At 50.0% G+C, this 20122-nt stretch overlaps 1 protein-coding gene across 9 annotated transcripts in view; it reads right to left on the bottom strand.

Moving 5' to 3' along the window:
• Positions 1–252: 252 nt before the first annotated feature.
• Positions 253–20122, bottom strand: part of Il1rl2 (interleukin 1 receptor like 2) — a 35090-nt gene continuing 15220 nt past the window's right edge. For 4 of the 9 annotated variants that reach the window (XM_060369952.1, XM_060369949.1, XM_060369950.1 and 1 more), the window contains 6 exons: positions 18501–18572; positions 14896–15100; positions 14056–14192; positions 10527–10670; positions 4116–4277; positions 254–2526 (listed from right to left, as the gene is read on the bottom strand). In XM_060369952.1, coding sequence (XP_060225935.1) covers positions 2114–2526; positions 4116–4277; positions 10527–10670; positions 14056–14192; positions 14896–15100; positions 18501–18572 — 1133 coding nt within the window. In that variant the 3' untranslated portion in view covers positions 254–2113. Of the gene's footprint in view, positions 2527–4115; positions 4278–10526; positions 10671–14055; positions 14193–14895; positions 15101–18500; positions 18573–20122 lie in introns of all 9 variants that reach the window. The other 5 variants (XM_060369956.1, XM_060369955.1, XM_060369958.1 and 2 more) reach the window with 4 other exon arrangements.

Raw genomic sequence — 20122 nt, 5'->3', positions numbered from 1 at the left:
CAGCCAGGAGCAGAAACCCATGGAGGGTGAGGGGCACAGAAGGAAGAAGCAGTGGGTGGCATCGCTTGGAAGCAGTAAATGCCTTGAACCAGCAAATCCTCTGTGAAGAGTTACAATTCCATGCTGAAAAGATGAACTGAAAGGCGAGGTTTACAAGCTTGTGACTGGAAGGACCATAGTGAGCTCACCACCACGCCGCAGGCATCCGGAAGCATCCATGCTCCTCTGGCTCACTTTTTTATGTAATTTTTTAAATTTTTATTAATTACACTTTATTCACTTTGTATCCCCCATAAACCCATCCCTCCTCCCCTCCCATACCACTCTCCCTCCCTCTTCTTCACGCATGCCCCTCCTCAAGTCCACTGATAGGGAGGTCCTCCTCTCCTTCCTTCTGATCTTAGTCTATCAGATCTCATCAGGAGTGGCCGCATTGTCGCTGTACTTTTGAGGTGGGAAAATGTCTAAAAGAAGAGCAGGGCAGGCCAGTGGTAACGATAGAACAAAAACCGGATCTCACCGATGAACCTGGAGGACGCCGCGTGGCTCATGAAGGGAGCCAGTCATAAAGTGAGAAATAGCGTGTGGTGTCTCTTATTTGAAGTTCCTAGAGTATTCACACTCATCGGGGCTGGGGAGGGGAATGGGGGTGCACAGGGGCTGGGAGGAGGGGAGTGGGGGTGTGCAGGGGCTGGGAGGAGGGGAGTGGGGTCATCATTCACTGAGAACAGAATTTAAAGACCTTGAGTCATCCACGAGGAGTGGTGAATGGTGCTGGTGAGTAGTGGGGAAAGAGCTGCTCACACATGAGTGCCATGATGCCAGGCTGCCTTGCTGGATTCCCACAACAGGGAGATGGACTCCACCTGAGGCCTTCCCCTCCCAGCTCTCCCTCCTACCCCGTCTCCTGCCAACCCCTCCTGTCCGTCCTGCCTGTGGCCGGCAGCCCTCCTCGCCTCCTTCAGCAGGCTCATTTTTTAAGCGTCGCTGTGTGAGCCGTGGCTGTAGAAGCAGAAGCAGCCGCTGGGAGAGGTCCTGGCGGCAGCACAGCGCTCTAGGAGTCAGCTGTCTTAACTGTCACCACGAGGGGTGGGCTTCTCCATGATGCAGTCACCAGGGGCTCTTGAAACTAACCTCCCAAGACACTCCTGCAGGCAACTCTGACGAACCCACTGGTTCATTAATCTAGACTTAGACGGATGGTTTCCATGCTCTGTGCCCGGCGACCTGTCGGGTAAGTGGGCATTTGTTCACGCTTCCCCCAAGCAGTCACACATGCGTTAGCCACAAGTTGACAGGTTTGGATTGGAGCCGATTCTTTCCCAGTCTGGACCGTGGGAAATGGTAATGGAGGTGGCCAGAGCTATTTAGCATTAGGGCACGGGAGGAGCTCTGCAGTCGTGAATTACCCTGTGATACAGGGCACTCGCGCGAACCAAAAGCTCACACAGACGCGCTGGGGTTAGGAGCGCACTGCACCAGTGCCGTAATGCGTATCTCTCAGAGATTGCTCAGCATTCTGGGTGACGAAGCATCTTTGAAAAGTAGACAGCTTCTTTCTTAGTTTGTTTTGACAGATTATCCTTTAAAGCTTGGAGTCTGGCTGGCATCTAAATGGCTTCCAGGGGCATCACGCTAGTACCATGGTTAGTTCTCTGTCTGCTGCAGGAGCATGAAGGAGATTCAAACGCAGTCTACACTGCCTGAGGGCCAGAGCCTGGACAGTGGAGAGGCCCAGGCAGTGTGCTCCTGTCCTTCCTGGCCTCCCCGAGGCTGCCCACAGGCATCCCCAGACTGCCCAGCCTCCCATCTCAGACATGCAGCAAGAGTCCTGGCCACCAGCTCTGTCACGCTGACCTTGTTCTGTACCCCACTGGCACAGAGGTCCAGATCTCAGCTGCCCCTCGCTCAGGAGAGTGTTCGGGTACTCAGGCACCATGAAGCAAGCAGGGGTAATAAAGCATGAGCTAGGCTGAAGAGCATCCAAAACCAAAACAAACAACAACCCATGGCAAGGACAAGAAGAAGGCGCTCACCAGTAGCGCACAGAGCAGTCCGGAGGGCAGACGTCAGGCGGGGGGCAGGAGTGAGCCGCCACAGGCTAGCCACCCTGTCAGCGAGCGGTCAGAACACTGGCAGAGTCCCATCTGCCTGCCGTGCAGCCGCAGGGCGCGTGCCTCAGCAGTTCGACCGAGGAAGGCGGTGGCGGGTACCTCCTGGGTGGCATGCGGTACCTCACGCTCTTCCAGAACTTGTTCCCGGCACACTGCGAGCGCTCGCTGCAGTCCCCGTCCCACTGGACAGCCCCATGCCTCTGCCGCACATACTGAATGGACTCGGGCATGGTGCTGTAGTCCCGAATTTTCCCCAGCTCGATCAGAACCACCTTCATGCCGTCCTGGATGAGGGCATTGTAGACCGCGATTTGTTCTTCGGACAGGGTCTTCAGAAAGCCGTCGCCGGGCGCCACGAGGACGATCAGCCTCCTGCACAGGCTGACGTTTTCGTCAACGACGTTGGCCACAGCTGGAATTAAAAAGAAAGACACGGGAGGCCCGGCATGGAAGCAGAAATGCTACCAGAGAAACAGTCACCAGGGAAAGGGATTCTCAAGTAGACAGGACCAGTGGAAGATGGCTGAACTCCTGTCATCCGGCGTCCTGTGCAGGGTTGGTGCTCTGGCACTCTGTACTCATCACTCCTTTCCGTTTATGCCATGTTCTGTTCCCTGCTGTTATGGCCCTTTCCCTAAGACTGTCTCATCGTGCTGTGTCCCTGGAGGAGCAGGCAGTCCCCTGGATGCTATCTGATACACACATTTTTAATCTGTCTTTAAAGGGCAGGGAACTATGCTTCACGCTCTTTGTAGTTAACTCAGTGATCAGGTTAATATGAGCAGGGTTAAAGCATGATGGCTTCTCGGGAAGGGGAAGGAGAGTGTTAACGCCACACGCTCCGTCTGGTACGCACTGGCCTCCTGTGAGGGGAAAGATGAGGGTGCTCTCTCCAAAGAAGGTGCTTTTCCGTTTGCTTGTTTTTATTTCTATTGTATAAGCTGCCCGGTATCTGCAAACAGCCAACACATATTCCTTAAATAATTTTAAAAACAATTTTTGTTGCTGAGAAGGAAGGGGTACTTATTTTAATACTCAGCTACTTTGTGATGTGATTTTCCAAAACAGAGAGCAAAGAGGACAAGGATGGAGGCTTTGTGGGATGGTGTTTTCCAGGCCTGGTCTCTCAGAGTCATTCACCCCTGCTTCGTCCAGGCAGACACTGGTGTTCAAGAACTGCCCTAAACCACACGCCTAGTAAAGAGAAGTTTTATATACATTTCATATATTTGGATATATATGGGTATATGTCTCATATAGATGCAACATATGTTGTGTTATTTAGACAGAAGATGCTGTAGTTTGAATAGGAAATGTCTCTCATGGCCTCTTTGTATGAACACTGGTCCCCAGCTGGTGGCACTGTTTAGGATAATGGAAACTTTAGGATGTGGACGTTAATACAGGAAGTAAGTCATTGGGGACTCTGAGGGTTTATAGCCTCAGAGTCCCCGGCCCCACCTCTCTCTCTCTCTCTCTCTCTCTCCTTCCTATGCACGTATGAAATGTGATCTGTAGGCATCCTGACTGCTTCTTGCTCCTGCCACCATGCCTGCCTCACCGTGATGGACTGTAAGCCCCTTTACCCTTTTGCTGTGGGCAGTGTGTGTTCTCACAGCAGCAGAAAGGTGCCTTATCCAGAGGAGGAGCTGGTATAGACTGTGCTTTATAAAATCAGCTGTAAACATGATGGTATTTGCATATTCAAACTAATGAGAAACAATACACTTATTTTCACTGATGGTAAGGTGAATAACCACTTGATTTTTCTCAGTTTGGACCAAGATTGCTGCTTGCTCCCTGAAGGGGAGGGGAGGGGAGGGAGGGGAGGGAGGGACTCGTTTCCTTCTTTGTTTGTGTCTGTTTGAGATAGGGCCTCTACGCACAGCCCCAACTGTCCCTGTATCCCACTGGTCCTGGTTCAGCAGCCCCAGTGGCAGGACTACAGGCCTGGGGCTCCTGGTTTTTCATTTGTCATCTAACGCCTCAGTTAAAACATACCTTGTCCAGGGAATTCGTCCCTGCCAAATATAAACAACTTATATCCACACTGATTCTCCAGCACCTCAGGCAGGATTTTCAACACCAGCGTGTCCACATCATGGCGCTGGCTTTCTCTTGGGCACTTGGGGTATAAGACATAGGCATCGTACAGCTTCTCGTCTGGAAAGAAAAGGAGATAAGCTCACAACATGACTCTAGTGAGCAAAGCGAACCCCGGGTCACTGCCCTGAGGCCCTGCAGCCCGGGTCCAGTGACCTCCGCTGCCCCCCTGGCTGGCTTGGGTTCTACACGGCCATCCTGCATTCTTGCTGCAGACCTGGGAGAGGCCTCACTACAGGGGAATAAACCTGGACCGCCCAGGTGTATCTGTGATGGGCTGAAACTGAGACTTTGAAACCCAGGACTGAGCAATTGTAGATGTGGGCCATGAAAACCTGTGCTAACTGTGCCCAGGAAAATGTGTTGAGTCCCTCCTAATAAACACAGAAAATTCATGACCTTGATAGAACAAGCCCTATTGAAGGCCTAATCTGTCTTGTGTCACTGAGAAATCCAGTACTATAGCACATGTGGTCTACGCGTGTGCCATGAGCAATTGTTTCCTGGGCAACCATTGCTGTGTTCACACGGCAAAGATGAACAAGACTCTGCATCTCACTGGGCGCACCACTCGCACACACAGAATGAAATGGTATGTGACACTTAGGCTGACAACAGCCAACCTAAGAGAAAAAAAGAAAAATTCCTCGTTGTCCGGAGTTCAACGATACTCACGGAGGGTATGTAACAGCTCCCGCGTGTGAAACGGTGGGGAGAGATCAGGAAGGGAAACAACGATGTAAGAGTAGAAGGGTTAGTGCAGGTGTGGGTGAGAGGAGGCTGGAGAGATGGCCCTTAAGCGCTGGCTGCTTTTCCAGAGTTCAAGTCCCAGCACCCACGTGATGGCTCACAACCATCTATAGTGAGATCTGGTGCCCTCTTCTGGTGTTCAGGCAGAATACTGTATACAAAATAAATAAATCTTTTTTTTTAAAAAGTAAGAAGGGAAGAATGACTCCTTCAAATTATGCTCCACACGTGTGCCCCCACAGTAAATAAATAATGTAACTACAATAAAGTCAGGTGTGAGGGCGAAGCCAGCACAGGTGTTTCTGCCTCCCTGCCCACTGCCACTCGGGGAAGCTGGTGCAGAGCTAATACTGGCGTCTGTACTTGTGCAGGGGAGACCCCCATCTTACTGACCAGGAGACCGAGGTAGAGGACAAGGAAGGTCTCAGTCACTGGCAGATTCAGCTTTGGGGTCACGGTGCTAAGAAGAAACTGACTTGTGTTTAGAGACAGCCAAACCCAGCACAGCTAAAGCCCCTGCCTTGTCTTCAAGGTCTCCAGACCGTGACTTCAGGAAATAGGTAACTTTTTCTGTATAAAATGTAATGTTTCCAGAGTTTCAAAATTCAAAGATATTTTTCCAAAGTTCAAGATATTTTTTTTTTCTGAGAGTGAAAGAAAAAATAAAGAAATATAAATGGAGATCTCATAAGTCCGCATGTCTTCTTGAGCCTTCTGTGTAAGGATTTGTTTGGACTGGCATCCCTCGGGAAGCGCTGGCCGCCTGGTGCTGCACTCCCAGCGGGGAGCATGCCCCTTGGAAAATGTAGTTCCGGGTTGGCAGCCAGTGTTATCACTCCCCAGCCCCTGGCAGAGCCCGCCATCTCTCCTCTCGTGGCTTCTCATCCTCCAGCTTTGCTTAAGTGAAAACAAAAGGATGTACGTTTGCCAGATGTTCTCTTTGTCGACAGAATCCCAGTTCTCCTTCAAAACAAGGCACCTGAGGACACAGTTTCTCCTGGGGTGCAACTCGCTGGGCTCAGAACAGATGGACAGGGAGCTGAGAGTGCAAAGACTCGTGTGTTCTGAAAACTCAATCCAAGACAAGCCCCAGGCTGTCTGCCTTCTTTCCTCAGCGTGTTCTCTTTCTGCTCTGGAGGCCAACCCCAGGCTGCTGAGTGTGCTCGGCCACTGAGCAAGCCCAGCCACCAGCCCTCGGGCAAAGGTATGCTTCAGGGACTTGATCTCCTCGTGCACTGCTTTCCCCACTCTCAAAGACCTGTTTGTAATGCACACAATTTTAGGTTTTGTGGTATAGCCCTCCAATTTTTTAAATTTCCATTATTTTATTTCCTATGTGTGGGTGTTTTGCCTGTGATTGTGTACCGTGTGCATGCAGTGCCTGAGGAGGTCAAAAGAGGTCATCAGACCCAGAACCCTAAATTACAAACAGCTGCCCCTGCAGTGTGGGTTCTGGGAATCAGAGCAGCGTCCTCTGGGAGAGCAGCCACTGCTATCACTCAGTGACCATCTCTCTGGCCCCAAGTCTGCTGATGTTTGAAGGACAGGATCGGACAGTAGCACCAGCTGCTCCCCAATAACTGTGAGGCGCGCACTTGAAGCCTAAGGTTCTGAGAAGGAAGCGGAGATCAGGGTGGTGCCTGGTCTCTCAGAGGTGCAGAGTCTCTGAACCCAGGCCGCCCACTTCCCCTGCTGTGGCCAAACATGATTCTGAATCAGAAAACCCAGAGCAGATTTCTCCGTGCACGGACCTGAACAGGCAAGAGTAATGCCTCTGATGATGTTTCTTCAGAAATATGCCATATCCCCACAAGGAGATGACGTGTGAGTTCACTCCTTCAGAACTGGGTAGTTTCCTAAAGTTATGCGTGATGGAACTGACCCCAAAAATCTCAGATCTCGGAAACACAGGAAAACAGGGCTGTCTCTGGAGAGCCAACATCAGACTTCAGGAAGCCCACCTCCACCACCCAGGGACCCTGACAAGAGAGGCCTTTGTGGAGAGGCACTGAGGAAAACAGCCACAGGTGACTGCCAGTCATCCAGGTGAGGTCTCAGACAGCCTGCCCACAAACACACAGGTATGGTGGCTGCTGTGAAGTCCTGAGGCGACTGCTTCCCAACCATAGTTCCCGGAACAGCAGCAGAGGAAACAGCTGCAGAGGCCAGCAGGGTGGGAGCTGGCTGCCTCCCAGAATCTCTGGATTTCCCAGTGGCTGTTCTGAGGAGCGTAAGCTGTGCTGGTCGGTGCTCCCGTTCTCCCCCTCTCTCACAGCAGAGGTGGCGATGTATTTCTGTCCTTGCCAAGCGCCTCGGTTCTCTGGGGCTGATTAACCATTCCTTCCATTAAAGCATCTATCTGTACACAGCTCTGCTACTATTTGTGAAGCCCAAACGAGATCGTTTTTACAGACTGATATTTGCAAAAATTTGACTGATGTCTCTTCAGCTCTCTCTTTCGCGTGTGCGTGCATACATACACACATCTCATGTGACATTTCAGAGCAGTTGCCAAAATGGTTGCTAGATGACACTTGAATTTTCAAATATTCTTTACGTAAGGTCCTCTGCCGAGTCGCCTGGTGACTGGCATGTCTACGCCTGGCACGGAGAGGAAGCACTGGAAGGCAAGCCACGTGAACCGCGTGATGACAATGCCTATGGGAACACTAGAGGCAGGTCCCCACACAGCACGCTGCTGTGAATGGGGCTCCCCACAGGAAACTCTTTGGGAAGGAGCCCAGGACAGATGTCATTTCATGACCCACAGAAGCATTTGTGGGGAGAGCTGGAATTAACGGGCTTGGCATCAGGTGTGAAGCAGATTTGCCTTTAGAGAGCGAGCTCTCTCATCAGCCCTGCAGGCTGCTTGATTGGTTGCTCTGCCCTCGGTTTCCTTGGGCACCTGTTGCTGGCTCAGGTCTCACCTTTCTGTCCCACACGCACACTGCCCGTCCATCTGGATGGCGTAAACGCCATCTCAACCAGCCTGTCCCTGACTCGCCGTTCCAGCCGAGCAGATACTGGCTCACCAATCAGCTCTGAGAGCTCCGGGACAGCACAGGAGCACAGACGTCAGGGAGATCTGGAGCACTTTCTGGAGCACTGTAACTCAGGTCAGTCGCCTTTACCGTGTATGGCAAAGCTTGACTGACCAGGGCAGAGTAAACTTTGCCAAGAAGGACATCATTTCTCTCTCTTCTACATCCATGTTCACTCTACTGTATATACTCCTGAAAATTCCCTCAGGAGAATCCAAACTGTCAGCAGGCCTCAGGATTAACCCCGGCTCATCAGGAGCCCATTTTAGAGCCATTATTCAAAGCTCTGACACAGGGCAGTTTGAGGAGATAGAGATGTGGGGAAATTGACTCACACGCTCTCCAGAATTAAAAACAACAAAGTAAACCGTAAGCCCCCCGCCCCTGCCTCTTGCCCCAAAGCAGCCACCCCCTTCCCCCGGCTGTGCAGAGTACTGGACTGTGCTGATCTCTGGGAGGGTGAGGTCTCCGTGTGTCATCTGCTGGGTTCCCCTGTTCTGCTGTGGCTGAGTCATTCTTCCTTCTGTCCCTTGCTGCCAGCTCGAGCTCTTCACCAGGCAGTTTTACCGTGCTGTGCTCACACCATAACTAAGTCAAGGCTGTAGTCACACTCCTGGGAGTTACAGTGAGTCAGAGGCACAAATACCAAGGGGCCGGGTGGGCCAGAGCTTCCAGAAACACCACGTAAAATAATTTCAGGCTCTCTGAATCAACCCACTCCATCTAGGTCAGAAGAAACGAGTGGTGTGGCGCTAGCCCTCCCTCCACACAGAGGCAGCCAGAGGGACAGGAAAGCACCTCAGGCTGCACTGGGCTGGCCAGGCAGTGGCCCTGGCTATAGCTCAAAAGCAGGGCAAATGGCTGAGGTGCCTATTAACATATCGAAGTGGATGCTGGTTCCCAGGTTCTCCCTGCACCCATCAGTCCCTACCTGTGACTTCCTAGCCTTGCCTCCAACCCTAAACTCTCCAACCCAGGGGGCTGGACTGCCCTTCCATCAGCTGCTCTTCCCCGTATAATCCAACCATCCTGGTCCTTTCCTCTCAGCCAGTCTCTTGGCCCAGGCTGTCCCTCTTGGTCGGCAGCTGCTCTCCCTTCCCCTGTCCCCTGTCCCCTGTCCTCACCTGACTCAGAGTCATTTCTACTCTGTACTCTCAGAGATCCCTGCTCCCCTTTTATTTGCAATAAACCCTCTCCCACCATGCCTAGGAGAATCTTGCCCTTTCCTTTTCATTTCTTTAGTTGTTGTTCTTTCCATACTCATCACTGGCTACGCCCAAGCCTCTGGGTTACTGATTTTGAGTTCTGACGTTTAGTTAAATACAGTTTGAGCTGCAGCATCTGTGTTTTATCAAACGAGAAGACGATAATTTGTGTTGTGCTTTTACGCACAGACAGCTGCTTAGAATGGATGGGGTTTATTGGTGGGTTTGCGACATGAGTATGTTTGGATTTTTAGCCAGGCACAGTGGCACATGCCTGTAATCCCAGCACTCGGGGAGAGGGAGGCAGAGGCAGGGGAATCCTGCTTTAAAAAAAAAAAAGTGTGCATTTGCTCATCTCCATGCACATCAGTTGTATAGATTTCATTTGTCTTTTTATTAATTTTATAGGCAAATAAAGGGCATCAAGGCACAGGAAACACTTTTTTTCCCCTTCAGGGCCTTACTAGATCATTCTGAGACCAAAATGTTTTTGTGAACATTGTGTTACAACCTGGATGGGAGGAAAAAATGCCAACTCTGGATACACAGAAACATTTCTGTGTCAAAATATGGCGGCAGAATAGAGACCGCGCTAGGGAAGGCATGAAGCAGAGCGTGGCAAGCCGGCACTGACCTTCAGGGGAGCAAGGAGGGCCTTCAGGGGAGTGACGGGGGGGGGGGGGGGGGCCTGGGCCTCCTGCCGAGTGAGGTCTTCAACCTGGAGACTCCCTCAGTTAGAGACAGGTGCTTCCCTTCCCTTTATTCCCCCACGTCCTCCTCCCTCCCTCCCTCTCTCCCTCCCTCCTTCTGAAGCTGGAGGAAAGAAGAAAATCTCCTAATCTCGCCAGCCACCATGGAGAACTCACATTAGGTTCAAGCAAGTCTCCTGAAAGTTAGAGATGCAAGTGATTTCCGGCAGCGAGTACTGGTTTAGAGAGAGGACAGTGCCTCCTTACGGCAGGTACCCTGAGACCTGGTGAGGTTTGGGGTGCAGCGCCCGCCAGGACCACAGGCTTTGCCCCTGCTGATTCTTCTTTACCCTGCAGACACCTGTGCAGGAGGAAGCAGGGCAGCCCACTGCCACCTAGTGGCTGCTTCCAGGGCACCACACACCCTCCAGCGTGCTTGGCAAAGGAGGCTGGTAGTCACAGACAAACCATCCCCTGAAGCTCACTAAGACACTGCACCCTCAATTTCCCAGCCAGAAAAAGGGCTCCCTTACCACAATACGAGAAGAGCATTTAAAGACGTTAGACAGCGAGTGGACGGCGATTTTGAGACCCTGCCCCCCCCCAAAGACCACCCACACTTACCATCCGGAGCCTGGGCAGCGGAGAAGGCGCTTCTATACCACAGCACGATGTCAATCTTAAAACTGTTGTAGACCCACAGAATAGACACCACCAAAAGCAGAAAAGCCATCAGCCCTCCTATGAGGTAAGCCTGGAAATCTGGAGCTACAAACGACAGGGAAAGGCCCAGAGTAGAAGGTTAGTGTTACTTGCTGGTCTTTGTCAAAGCCAGGTGGGGACCAGAGGACACTGCTTAACAGGTCCCCACGTTTCCTTCTGAGTTGGATAATTTAATTTGGACTATGACATTTAGGAACAAACAGGCTCTTTGAAAGCCAGGGAAGCCCTAGGTATGGACAGAGGACTAACGGGGCTCTGGTTGCATGGGGACTGTCTCAGAGCACGTGGGCCCAGGCACCTTCCTGAGGTACAATCTGGCTATATCTGGAATGTCCCCCTGGGACTCCCCTGGAGATTCTGGATTAACTCCCAGCATGCTGCTTCTCCAGACCCTCAGAGCAGAGGGACTGCTGGTGGAAAATGCCAAAAAGGAGCATTGGCCTTCTGCTCAGAAACAGGCTATGCAGGCTTCACAGGAGCAGTGGTGAGGAGAGCCTCATCCAGCCCTTCCTGGGGCTCCTGAAGTCAGCGCCAGTGTCTGTCTGAGAGTTCCTGGCACGGCCCTCATCACCTGCTCTGCTGTGTGAGTGTGTGCACGTGGGCAGACAGCGGGGAAAACTTAGTTACCCTGGGAGGGAAGTCCTGCTGGCTTTCAGAAAGGTTCTGAATATCAAGAAGAGGAAGCATGAGCATGTGGTCCTACCTTGCCACAACCCAACGGGTGCTTCCAGAGGAGGGGTGCCTAGGAATGAGGGAAGAGAAAAAGGGAACCCACCCCACCAGCCACTTCCTTCCCCAGTCCACTCTCCCTGGACCGGGGTTGGTGGGTCTGGCGGGTCTGGCGGGGCAGGAGAGACATGTGGGGAGGAGATTGGATCCCCCAGAACAAGCATTTTCAGTTTAGAAAGTCTTCGTGAGGGAGCTTATCAGATCCTTCTCAGGCCACTCACACAGCAAACACCTCAAGGCCTAAGGCTTCCTGCACAATGGAGCACAGAGACAGAAACACACTTGGTACCACACACACGCCCACCCCAGATCAGATCGTTAGGTCCCTGTGCAGCCAGTGGACACTGATCTGCAGGCTGCTTCCCAGTCCAGCCCAGCACTCTATAACCTTTGTCTGTCCTCTGCTTTGCCAGCTCTTATCATGGCGGGGTGAGCAAATCCATCACCCCCTCTGGGAGGGTCTAGTCTGGGAGCGCCAACGTCTATGATGGTGATCGCAGACTGATAAACCGTGACATGACTCTTCCACGGCTAGCCCCACAGTACCTGGAGCCCCGGCAACCAGAGTGTGGCCAGACCATTCCCTGCAGAGTCAGCGACAGGCTTGTTAATGCGCTCAAAGAGGACGGCATTGGACTCACCCCATGAGTGAAGAAACTCAAATGAGCAGAGGCTTGGAAGGAGAAATAAGTGTACCGCTCCCTGCTGGTATACCAGATAGCCTTATTAAGCATGGGATTTGTCTGGGTTTGAGAGATAGCTCAGTGGTTAAGAGCACTGGCTGCTCTTCCGAAGGACCTGGGTTCAATTCCCAACCCCTGTGACTCTAGTTCCAGGAGATCTGGTGCCCTCTTCTGATTTCCATGGGCATTGGGCAGTCACATGGTGCACGTATAGATACGCAAGTAAAACACACATAAAAACAAAATAAACCTTCTTTAAAAGAATGGAATCTGTCATTTGAGTTCATGTAACTGCTATCAGGAGCCTTCAGATGAGATGGGAGTGGAGGATAAATGATGGTAAATGAGGGTGTGGAGAAAGACTTTCACAGGAAGATACAGCCCATCCAGACAACTTTCCAGCCATCCTGCTCCAGATGTGACAAGAAAGAACCAAATCTGGAAACGTCTTCAGAAAAAAAAAGGAAGTCAAATGAAGAAGCCGCCAACAAATAAACCAAGAAGTTTAGATTTAAGTGGGCGAGGTTCTTAAGAACTCAAGGCAAAGACTAAACCAGCTGTGTGGGGACGTGGAGTGAGCATGTGGAGACCAAGACACATTTACCAAGAGTTTCCCAAGCAGGGTCTCAGCTAAGGGAGCCAACAGTCCCTCCTACTTCCACACGACTGACAGGCGTGGACATGTTAATTGGTAACGTTAAGCCCCTCTGAGCCTAGAAAGCACAGTGCTTTCAACAGCTAGTGTAAACACAGTCTGCCTTGGCTACCGAGAGTCAAACTTACGTGCTAAGTTAGATTGAACCCGAAACTATGTCAGAGACTATGGGTCCGCAAGGTGTGTTCTCCAGTGAGCTTTTCTCTTTTCCCTGGGGTTGGCCCTTCATCACACTCCCGGCCTAACTAAGCCAGGCTCTGTTTTGTTTGTTTCTGTTTTTGTTGGGGGGGGTTGTTTGATTGATTGGTTGGTTCGTTGGTTTTTCTTGAAGCTGCTCTAGTGACTTTGGGGCCTTCTCTGTTTTTTGACTGAGAAAACATATCCTTAATGGATTAAAATCAACTTCTTCATCAAAATATGGGGCCTTTGGAAGGGGCTTCTTGGCTCTGGTCTGACTTGGCTCTGCAGGGCAGACAAAGGGTGTGGATGAGTAAGAAGAGGTCAATCATGAAGGCCAAGGGTGTCAAGCATGTGATGAACTGACTTTCAATGTGTCTGGTGAATTCAACCCCCCCATCCTATACACACACATGCACACACACACACACACACACACACACACACACATGCACACACGCACATGCACGGCATTTCCCAAGGTGTCTTGTACACTCCCCGTGGCAGGTTTTGAGTTTACGGTTACTCTCAAGACTCTGCCCTACCTTGCACTCTTTCCAATGGACCATCCAAATGACAGGAAAGCAGGAGGTGAGCCTGGAGGTGGGAATCAGGGATCAGCAGGAGCAGGAGACAGGAGAGAGAGGGTCATGGTGATGCGTGGGATTCGTGTGTAAAGATGATGAAAGGAAAGGAAAAAAATGTGAAAGAAATCTTTAGTCCTTGAAAATGAACAAGAAGACAGCTCTGTGCAGCTGGAAGGCCTCCTGTTCATGCATCCTATTGTCGACAATGTCACAAAGTTACAGGGTAAAAAACAAAAGGGAAACATTATATTTGTACACCAACTTGCTTATGATAAAATAAAGCTGAAAGTCACAAATAAATGACTGTAAACACTGAGCAATTTGGTTACAAAGGGAAAACTCCATTTTCTGGAATTTTGGTGCATAAAATCTCAATGTCTATGAAGAGGGCCTTGCCAAAAGTATGTTGATAGAATCACAGCTTTATCCCAAGCCAGCCGTCAGACACGGCACCATCTTTAATGAAATGGTGCACCTGAGTTCTCTGTTTTGTAGCCCTTGCTGCCTCCTACTGAGCACATGACACCATGAGAAACTAGAACTAGATGAGAAATCTTTAAACCTTCTCTGCCCACCATTCTTGGTGCTCTGGGCGTTACCTGGGAGTTTCAGCATGATGTAGGCCGCGGACACTCCAGCGTGGCATGTGAAAGGACGGCCATAGTCCTCCATTTTCACTTCTAAGAATGTTATGTTCACGGTGTAGAAAATGTCATCCTTCAGAGACACGTTGGTTCTAGGGAGGAGAGAGCTAGCCGTTACCACGTGGGCCAGGCTCACCCAGCATAAGGAAAGGTGCATCTTCAGGAAATGCTACATTTGTTTGTTTCCCTAGAAAACTCTGGGTCAATCTTTTACAAACACAGGAGTGACTCCACCCATAGAGGTCCTGTAGCTGTAAAGTTTCTTCTGCACAGTCACGAGAAAGTGGCTCTGCTAACCACAGCCCCCGGGCAGCAGTGACGGGCTCTTCCACTCCCCAGATTCTATCCCAACGTGTCCACGCACTGCGCCTGGCCACGGACTTCACCCTGATTTCACCCACTTCAGAGCCTAGCGCTAGGCTGTGTTTGCACACCACGGGTTGCACGCCCCCTCCCCCCAGGAAGCCTGGATGGTCTCTGCTTTGGAGCTCCACGCTAAAGGCAGGCAGCTCACGACGTGAGTGGGGGCCGGGGCGCTGGACGTGAGCGGCAGATGGCTTTCGTGGATCCCTGTGAACCGGGTCACGTCTCGCTGAAAACCGGTTCAGCTGAAAACGTAAGCATCCTGCGCTGGGCAGAGCCAGTGTCGGGCCACACAGCACAGGCACTCAGTGATCACTAAAGGACAAAGCCAGGGGCAGAACGAGGAGGTGGCGGGCGGGGCTGTTGGGCGGGAGCGAGGAGGTGGTGGGCGGGGCTGCCCTGCTGGAGCAGGTGGAGGAAGCCCTCGCTTACTCGATTCCCTCCTGGATGCGTCTGGAGTGGCGGTAGTAGTGGTCCACCAGCGTGTCGTTGACTTTCCAGCAGCGCAGGTTCGTGTTCCCCTTCGAGTCGGTTACGTTGCAGTCCACGATGAGCAAGGAGCCTGGAGCATCCGGGGTGGGACACCCACTGAAGGCGCTGTCCGCAGCAGACCCACACGCCGCCCTAGGGGTCACCTCTGCCAAGAGACCCCCCCACACACGAGAGAGACGTGCCTGCTCCTCCACCCCCGACATGTGTCACTGCCTCACCCCCACTCACACGAAAAGTCAAGTTCAGATAGCGGAGGGCCTCCCAGGTCGCGAGCTCAGGCTGCCTCCTCTCCGGTCCAGGGCTAGCCCCTCCTTAGCACATGGCCCCTGAGCCCATCGTCCTCTTTCCCTCATCCTACATCCGCGCTCCCCCAAATCATGTTTAGCAGCTCTGTCTTGGCTTCATCCGACCTTTCAGTCTGTAAGGCCTACTTCAGCTTCCAGGAGGAATTTTCTTTCTGTGTGGTATTCTACAATCCCCTCTGCCGTGTAACGCCCTCGGTCAGCACCGTGGGGCACAGCTAAACACCAGTGCTGGTAACACGGCAAACGAGGCAACGGGCAGCTTCAGAGTGCAAGGCTGTCCCTCGTCCCTTTCCTCCTTCCTGGCGCAGCGATGCGCGCTCACCCCCAGACTCTGCTGCTGGACTCTGCGCTCATGCTTGCCGGACTGTGTTTGCAGTGGAACATGCTACAGCCTAGGCGCTCTTTCTAAAATCACTGCCTACTCATTGGTGCTGTACGTACTTCGGATGTTTGTGTGGTGGGCCTTCTGGGAACGCGCCTGTGTGTGTCTCCTGAGGCACACATGAACCACATTTCGTGTATATACAGGTATATGTGCACATGCATGCAAATGGCACACAGAACTTCTCCAGCGTTGGTGTTGGCCACATGCATCGGTCAGTTCACAAGATTGTGATGTACCGTTTGCTAGAGGGGTGACTCAGGCTGTGCTCCCAGCAGCGCTGTGGCGGCTTCCTGTTGCTTTATCTACGTATTAGTACTAACGCTCAGACCACTTTATTGCAGATGTCCAGACTCTGAATGTAATTTGTATTTCTCCACACTGCACATGAGCAAACAACCACCTTGCATTTTATTGGTCACGAGGAGGCTAGTGCTTGAACATGGTTCATTTTCCCTCTTCTGTGAGGTCCTGTTTTCCTTATAAACGTGAAAAGGTTTTGATGAGCTCTTATAAGCATTTTCTTCTGCTCCAAAGTTTTTTTTTATACATTTAGCATTGTCTTTTAATGAACAGAAATTTATTTTAACAGCATCTTACTTATACACTTCCCTTTACAACTGCTGGTGTTTTTTATGTGCCAATTTTAAAATGTCGTTTATTACTTCAAAATCGTGACACTTTTCCTGGAGATTCATTGTTTTCAATACCACATTCATGTCTACAGCCCCCGGAATTATTTTTATGTGATGGGAGGGAGAGGTCAGATTTTATTGTATTCTATATCTAATAGGCAAGTACTGTTTATTTAAACAATTTTAATTTCCCAGCCCAGAATGGTCATAAGGTAGCATACACCTAAAACTCCAGCACTCAGGGAGATGGGGGGAAGGAGATGGAGAGCTCAAAGCCACCTGAGCTCCATGGAACTCTTTGAAAAGATTGTAATTTATCTACTTCTCTGTAGAGTCTATTTCTGATCTTTCTCTTCCATTATTATTTTTTATGCTAACTACAAACAGTATGAATTTGTTAGCCTCCTAAAACATCCTGAAACTATTAGTCTCCCAATCTAGCTCTTCCTCAAATTCATTGAGTCTTTATAAAGCCAAGAAACTGTTAGAAAGCTATGGGAGAGGTTCCAGTAATCTGATTTTTCAAATGCATTGTGATACCTATAAAAGGTCAGCATTGACTACTGGACACTGTTCCTCCATACGGACAAGCGTTTAAGGCCATGTTCTATTATTATCCACATATTCAACATTGACATTTCATCATTAGGTCTCTACTGGCCTGTAATAAAGCTATTGCCGTAACATCTGTTTTGATATCAACCTCGTTATACCAATATTCTTGGGAAAGTGTTCTTGGTGTCTGAGAGATGGATGATGGGAGGAAGCACTCAACAGGACAAACATTCGCCAACACGTACTTTTCTATAGTACCCATGTCCGGAAGGAAACAGCCTGGGAGACTCTTGAGCAAAACGTGTTACCATCAAGATACTATGCCAGTAATTCAGACATGTAAAACTGGCCTTCAAGGGTTTTATTGTAGTATAATGTCTTTTTTAAAAAAATGCTAGTTATTGTGGCATTTAAGATAATTTTCTTAGAAAAGCTAGGTAGATGAATGATCCTTCAACATAATTCCATTTACCCTCATTCTTAACTCCAATTTCCCTGCCTTTCTCATGTGTGTTTCTGTGTGTGTGTGTGCGTGTGTATGTTTGGGTGTAGGTCTATGTTCCTGTAAGTTCAATGTGCAGGGCGATGGGTGTGCGCTTGTGTGAGTCACACGTGCAGGCCCATTACATGGAAACAGTTGTTCTGCCTTGTTGTATAATCCAGTTGCATTATTCTTGTATTTCTAAGACTTTCAGCCTTATGTTTTTGATACATGGTGATATAAAGTGTTTTTTCTCTAGACCTGGCAGAGCACTAACTGGGAAAGCTGATGCAGGAACACTAAAAATATCGAGGCCTCCCTAGAATAGAGACTGAGTTAAACTTAGTGAGACTCTGTCTCAAAATAAGACGTGAAAGATTTGGGAATGAAAGCTGGCGGTAGACTGCTTGTCGTGTGTGTGAGGCCCTAGATGCAATCACCAGTATCAGCAAAAGCATTTTGAAAGGCATTGCAGCTTTAATTACAATAAAATGACTCAATTTGTTTTTTACCATTTGGGGTTTTGAAAGATTATTGTTAGATTGAAACACCAAATGGTTTTCATAATTTTTTGTAAGTCATACCTTGCTAGTGCAGTTATTTTTAACCTTCTGGATCATGCACTACTTACGTGTCTTTTCTGAAAAAGCATGCTTTTGGACCAATAAAATCCTAACTGAATTATGGTATTGAGTGAATCTGAGGAGTCTCCTTTTAATGAAGCCTTGGCTTACCTACCATGTTTATTTTGTTGATGCCATCTCTATATTTAAAACATGTGAGCCCCTATTCGGAAGCACTGATATATATTGGTCTTTTACTGTGTAAATGGAGGATATACTGTAGCCGTTTGCCTCACTCCTTGAATGTACTTTCCAATACGAGATAATCCAGAATTCCTGAGCCGGATTACTTAGTAGCTGTAGTTTCACCTTTCAGTAACCTTTCAGTCTGTTTTCATTGCCTTTGTACAAACAAATTCACAGAAGTCAGTGAGACTTACAGCGCTTAGCGCCAGGACGGACTACCACAGTTTCCCAAGCACAGGCTCATTTCGACATGCCTCCTAGTGAGCTCCAGCACACCCAGAGTTGGAAATTAGACATGTAGAGAGGTCGTGTCCACCACAGACATTTAAGGCAGCCATTGACACAAGTGTGTGCAGCGGCTCCAACAGCTCGGCTTACCAGGCTGAACTTCAATGGAGTTGTTTTTTGGATATGTGATATTAGGAATCCTTCTTCCAGATACAACTTCCTCTGACAAGAAATCACACCAACAAGAACTTGCATCAGAACCACAAAAAGAAAGCACTCCCCAGAAACCAAATGTAATGGAGCAAAGTTCAGCAAGAGAAGGCCTTCGTAAACATTGGTCAAGAAAAGCCAAAATGCAAGGGTATGACGTTCAGGATGAGCAGAATACTGCAGCTTTCTGTACAGCTTTGCACTTCATTACTCATGAGCAGGAATCAGCACCACTGCTGGGTCACACACATGTCAGCTCAGGAGGCCATTGTAGTCAGCAGCTTCCTCACCACCCTTGACCATTCCTCACCACGCAGCCTAACACATTTTACCCTCTAAGCTCTCACACGCTGATCCTGTCTTCACTTCTGAACCACGTATTTTTTATTCTCTACTCCTTCCAGACCATCTTGCCCACACACAGCTTGAATTACCTCCTAAAGACAGTCTGAACTCCGGAACTCCCTCTGAGCTCCAGGCCTGCAGAGGGAACAGCTCACACCATTTCTCTGCTTGCATGCTCATGCTCAACTTGCTAAAGACCAAACCTCTCCTACAGCTCTTTTCCCCTTCAGCTGTCTTGTTTCTTCAACTAGCGACACCTTCCACCCAGAGCATACACCCGAAGGCCTAGAACATATGCCCCCTTCTTCCCTTCGACTTAATTGACTCTGAGAGGTGGATGCTTCCCCTCTGGAGATGCTCTGACAGTGTCTGCATCTCCTCATCGCCCATGTCACAATGGTGCCTCTGCCTGGGTGATGCTTCACCCGTGTGCCTGCACCTGGCCCTCACCACTGCCCTATTCCCAGAGGGAGCAACAGCGGCAGCCAGGCAGCTGCTTCAGAAACAAAAAGCACACCCGTTCTCACATCATCAACCCCAACGGCTGCGCACCCTCGTTCTGAGGGTGAGATCCACACAGCTCAGTTTGGATTTCACACTCCTCTCAGATGAGGGGCTGCCTCCAGAAGACACCGCCAGCAGGAAAACCAAGAGCAGGACAATCCCAAAACCAGCTGCAATTGGTTTTCTTGATGAAGAGGTGGAAATTTAAAATCGAAGCGCTTCCAGAATATTTAAATTTCATGGTTTCAGCTAAGAGCAGCGCAAGACAAACCAGGAAGAACTGTGAAGGAAGAACAAGGCTGAGGTGGGAGAATGGCCGAGTCTCTGCAATAAAGAGTCCACACTGAATCACCCTGGGGCAGCTGCAGGGAAGCAGCAGGAGGACACCATGGGAGCAAACAGCCCCAGGGTAAAACTCCACTGAAAAAGTTAAGCCTCTTAAGGACAGAGCCCAGCCCCCACATGCTGGCTCACAACCACCTGTAACTCCAGATCCAGGGGATCTGATGCCCTCTTCTAGGCCCCTTGGTCGCAAGGCATGCAAAATACGCGCAGACACATATGAAGGCAAATGCCCATCCATATAAAATAAAAATAAATTGGAAAGAACGAGAAAGCTGTATTTTCTTAGGCACAGCAACAGACACGAAGGCCCAAGAGGAAGAAGGAGCCAAGGAGACAGGACTTCTCACTCGCTGTGGAGGAAAGAAGAA

Source organism: Meriones unguiculatus, chromosome 16 (genome assembly GCF_030254825.1).
Source record: "Meriones unguiculatus strain TT.TT164.6M chromosome 16, Bangor_MerUng_6.1, whole genome shotgun sequence".
Classification (NCBI taxonomy): domain Eukaryota; kingdom Metazoa; phylum Chordata; class Mammalia; order Rodentia; family Muridae; genus Meriones; species Meriones unguiculatus.
Note: the sequence above shows the minus strand (reverse complement) of the source record. Positions and strands in the feature narration are given on the sequence as shown.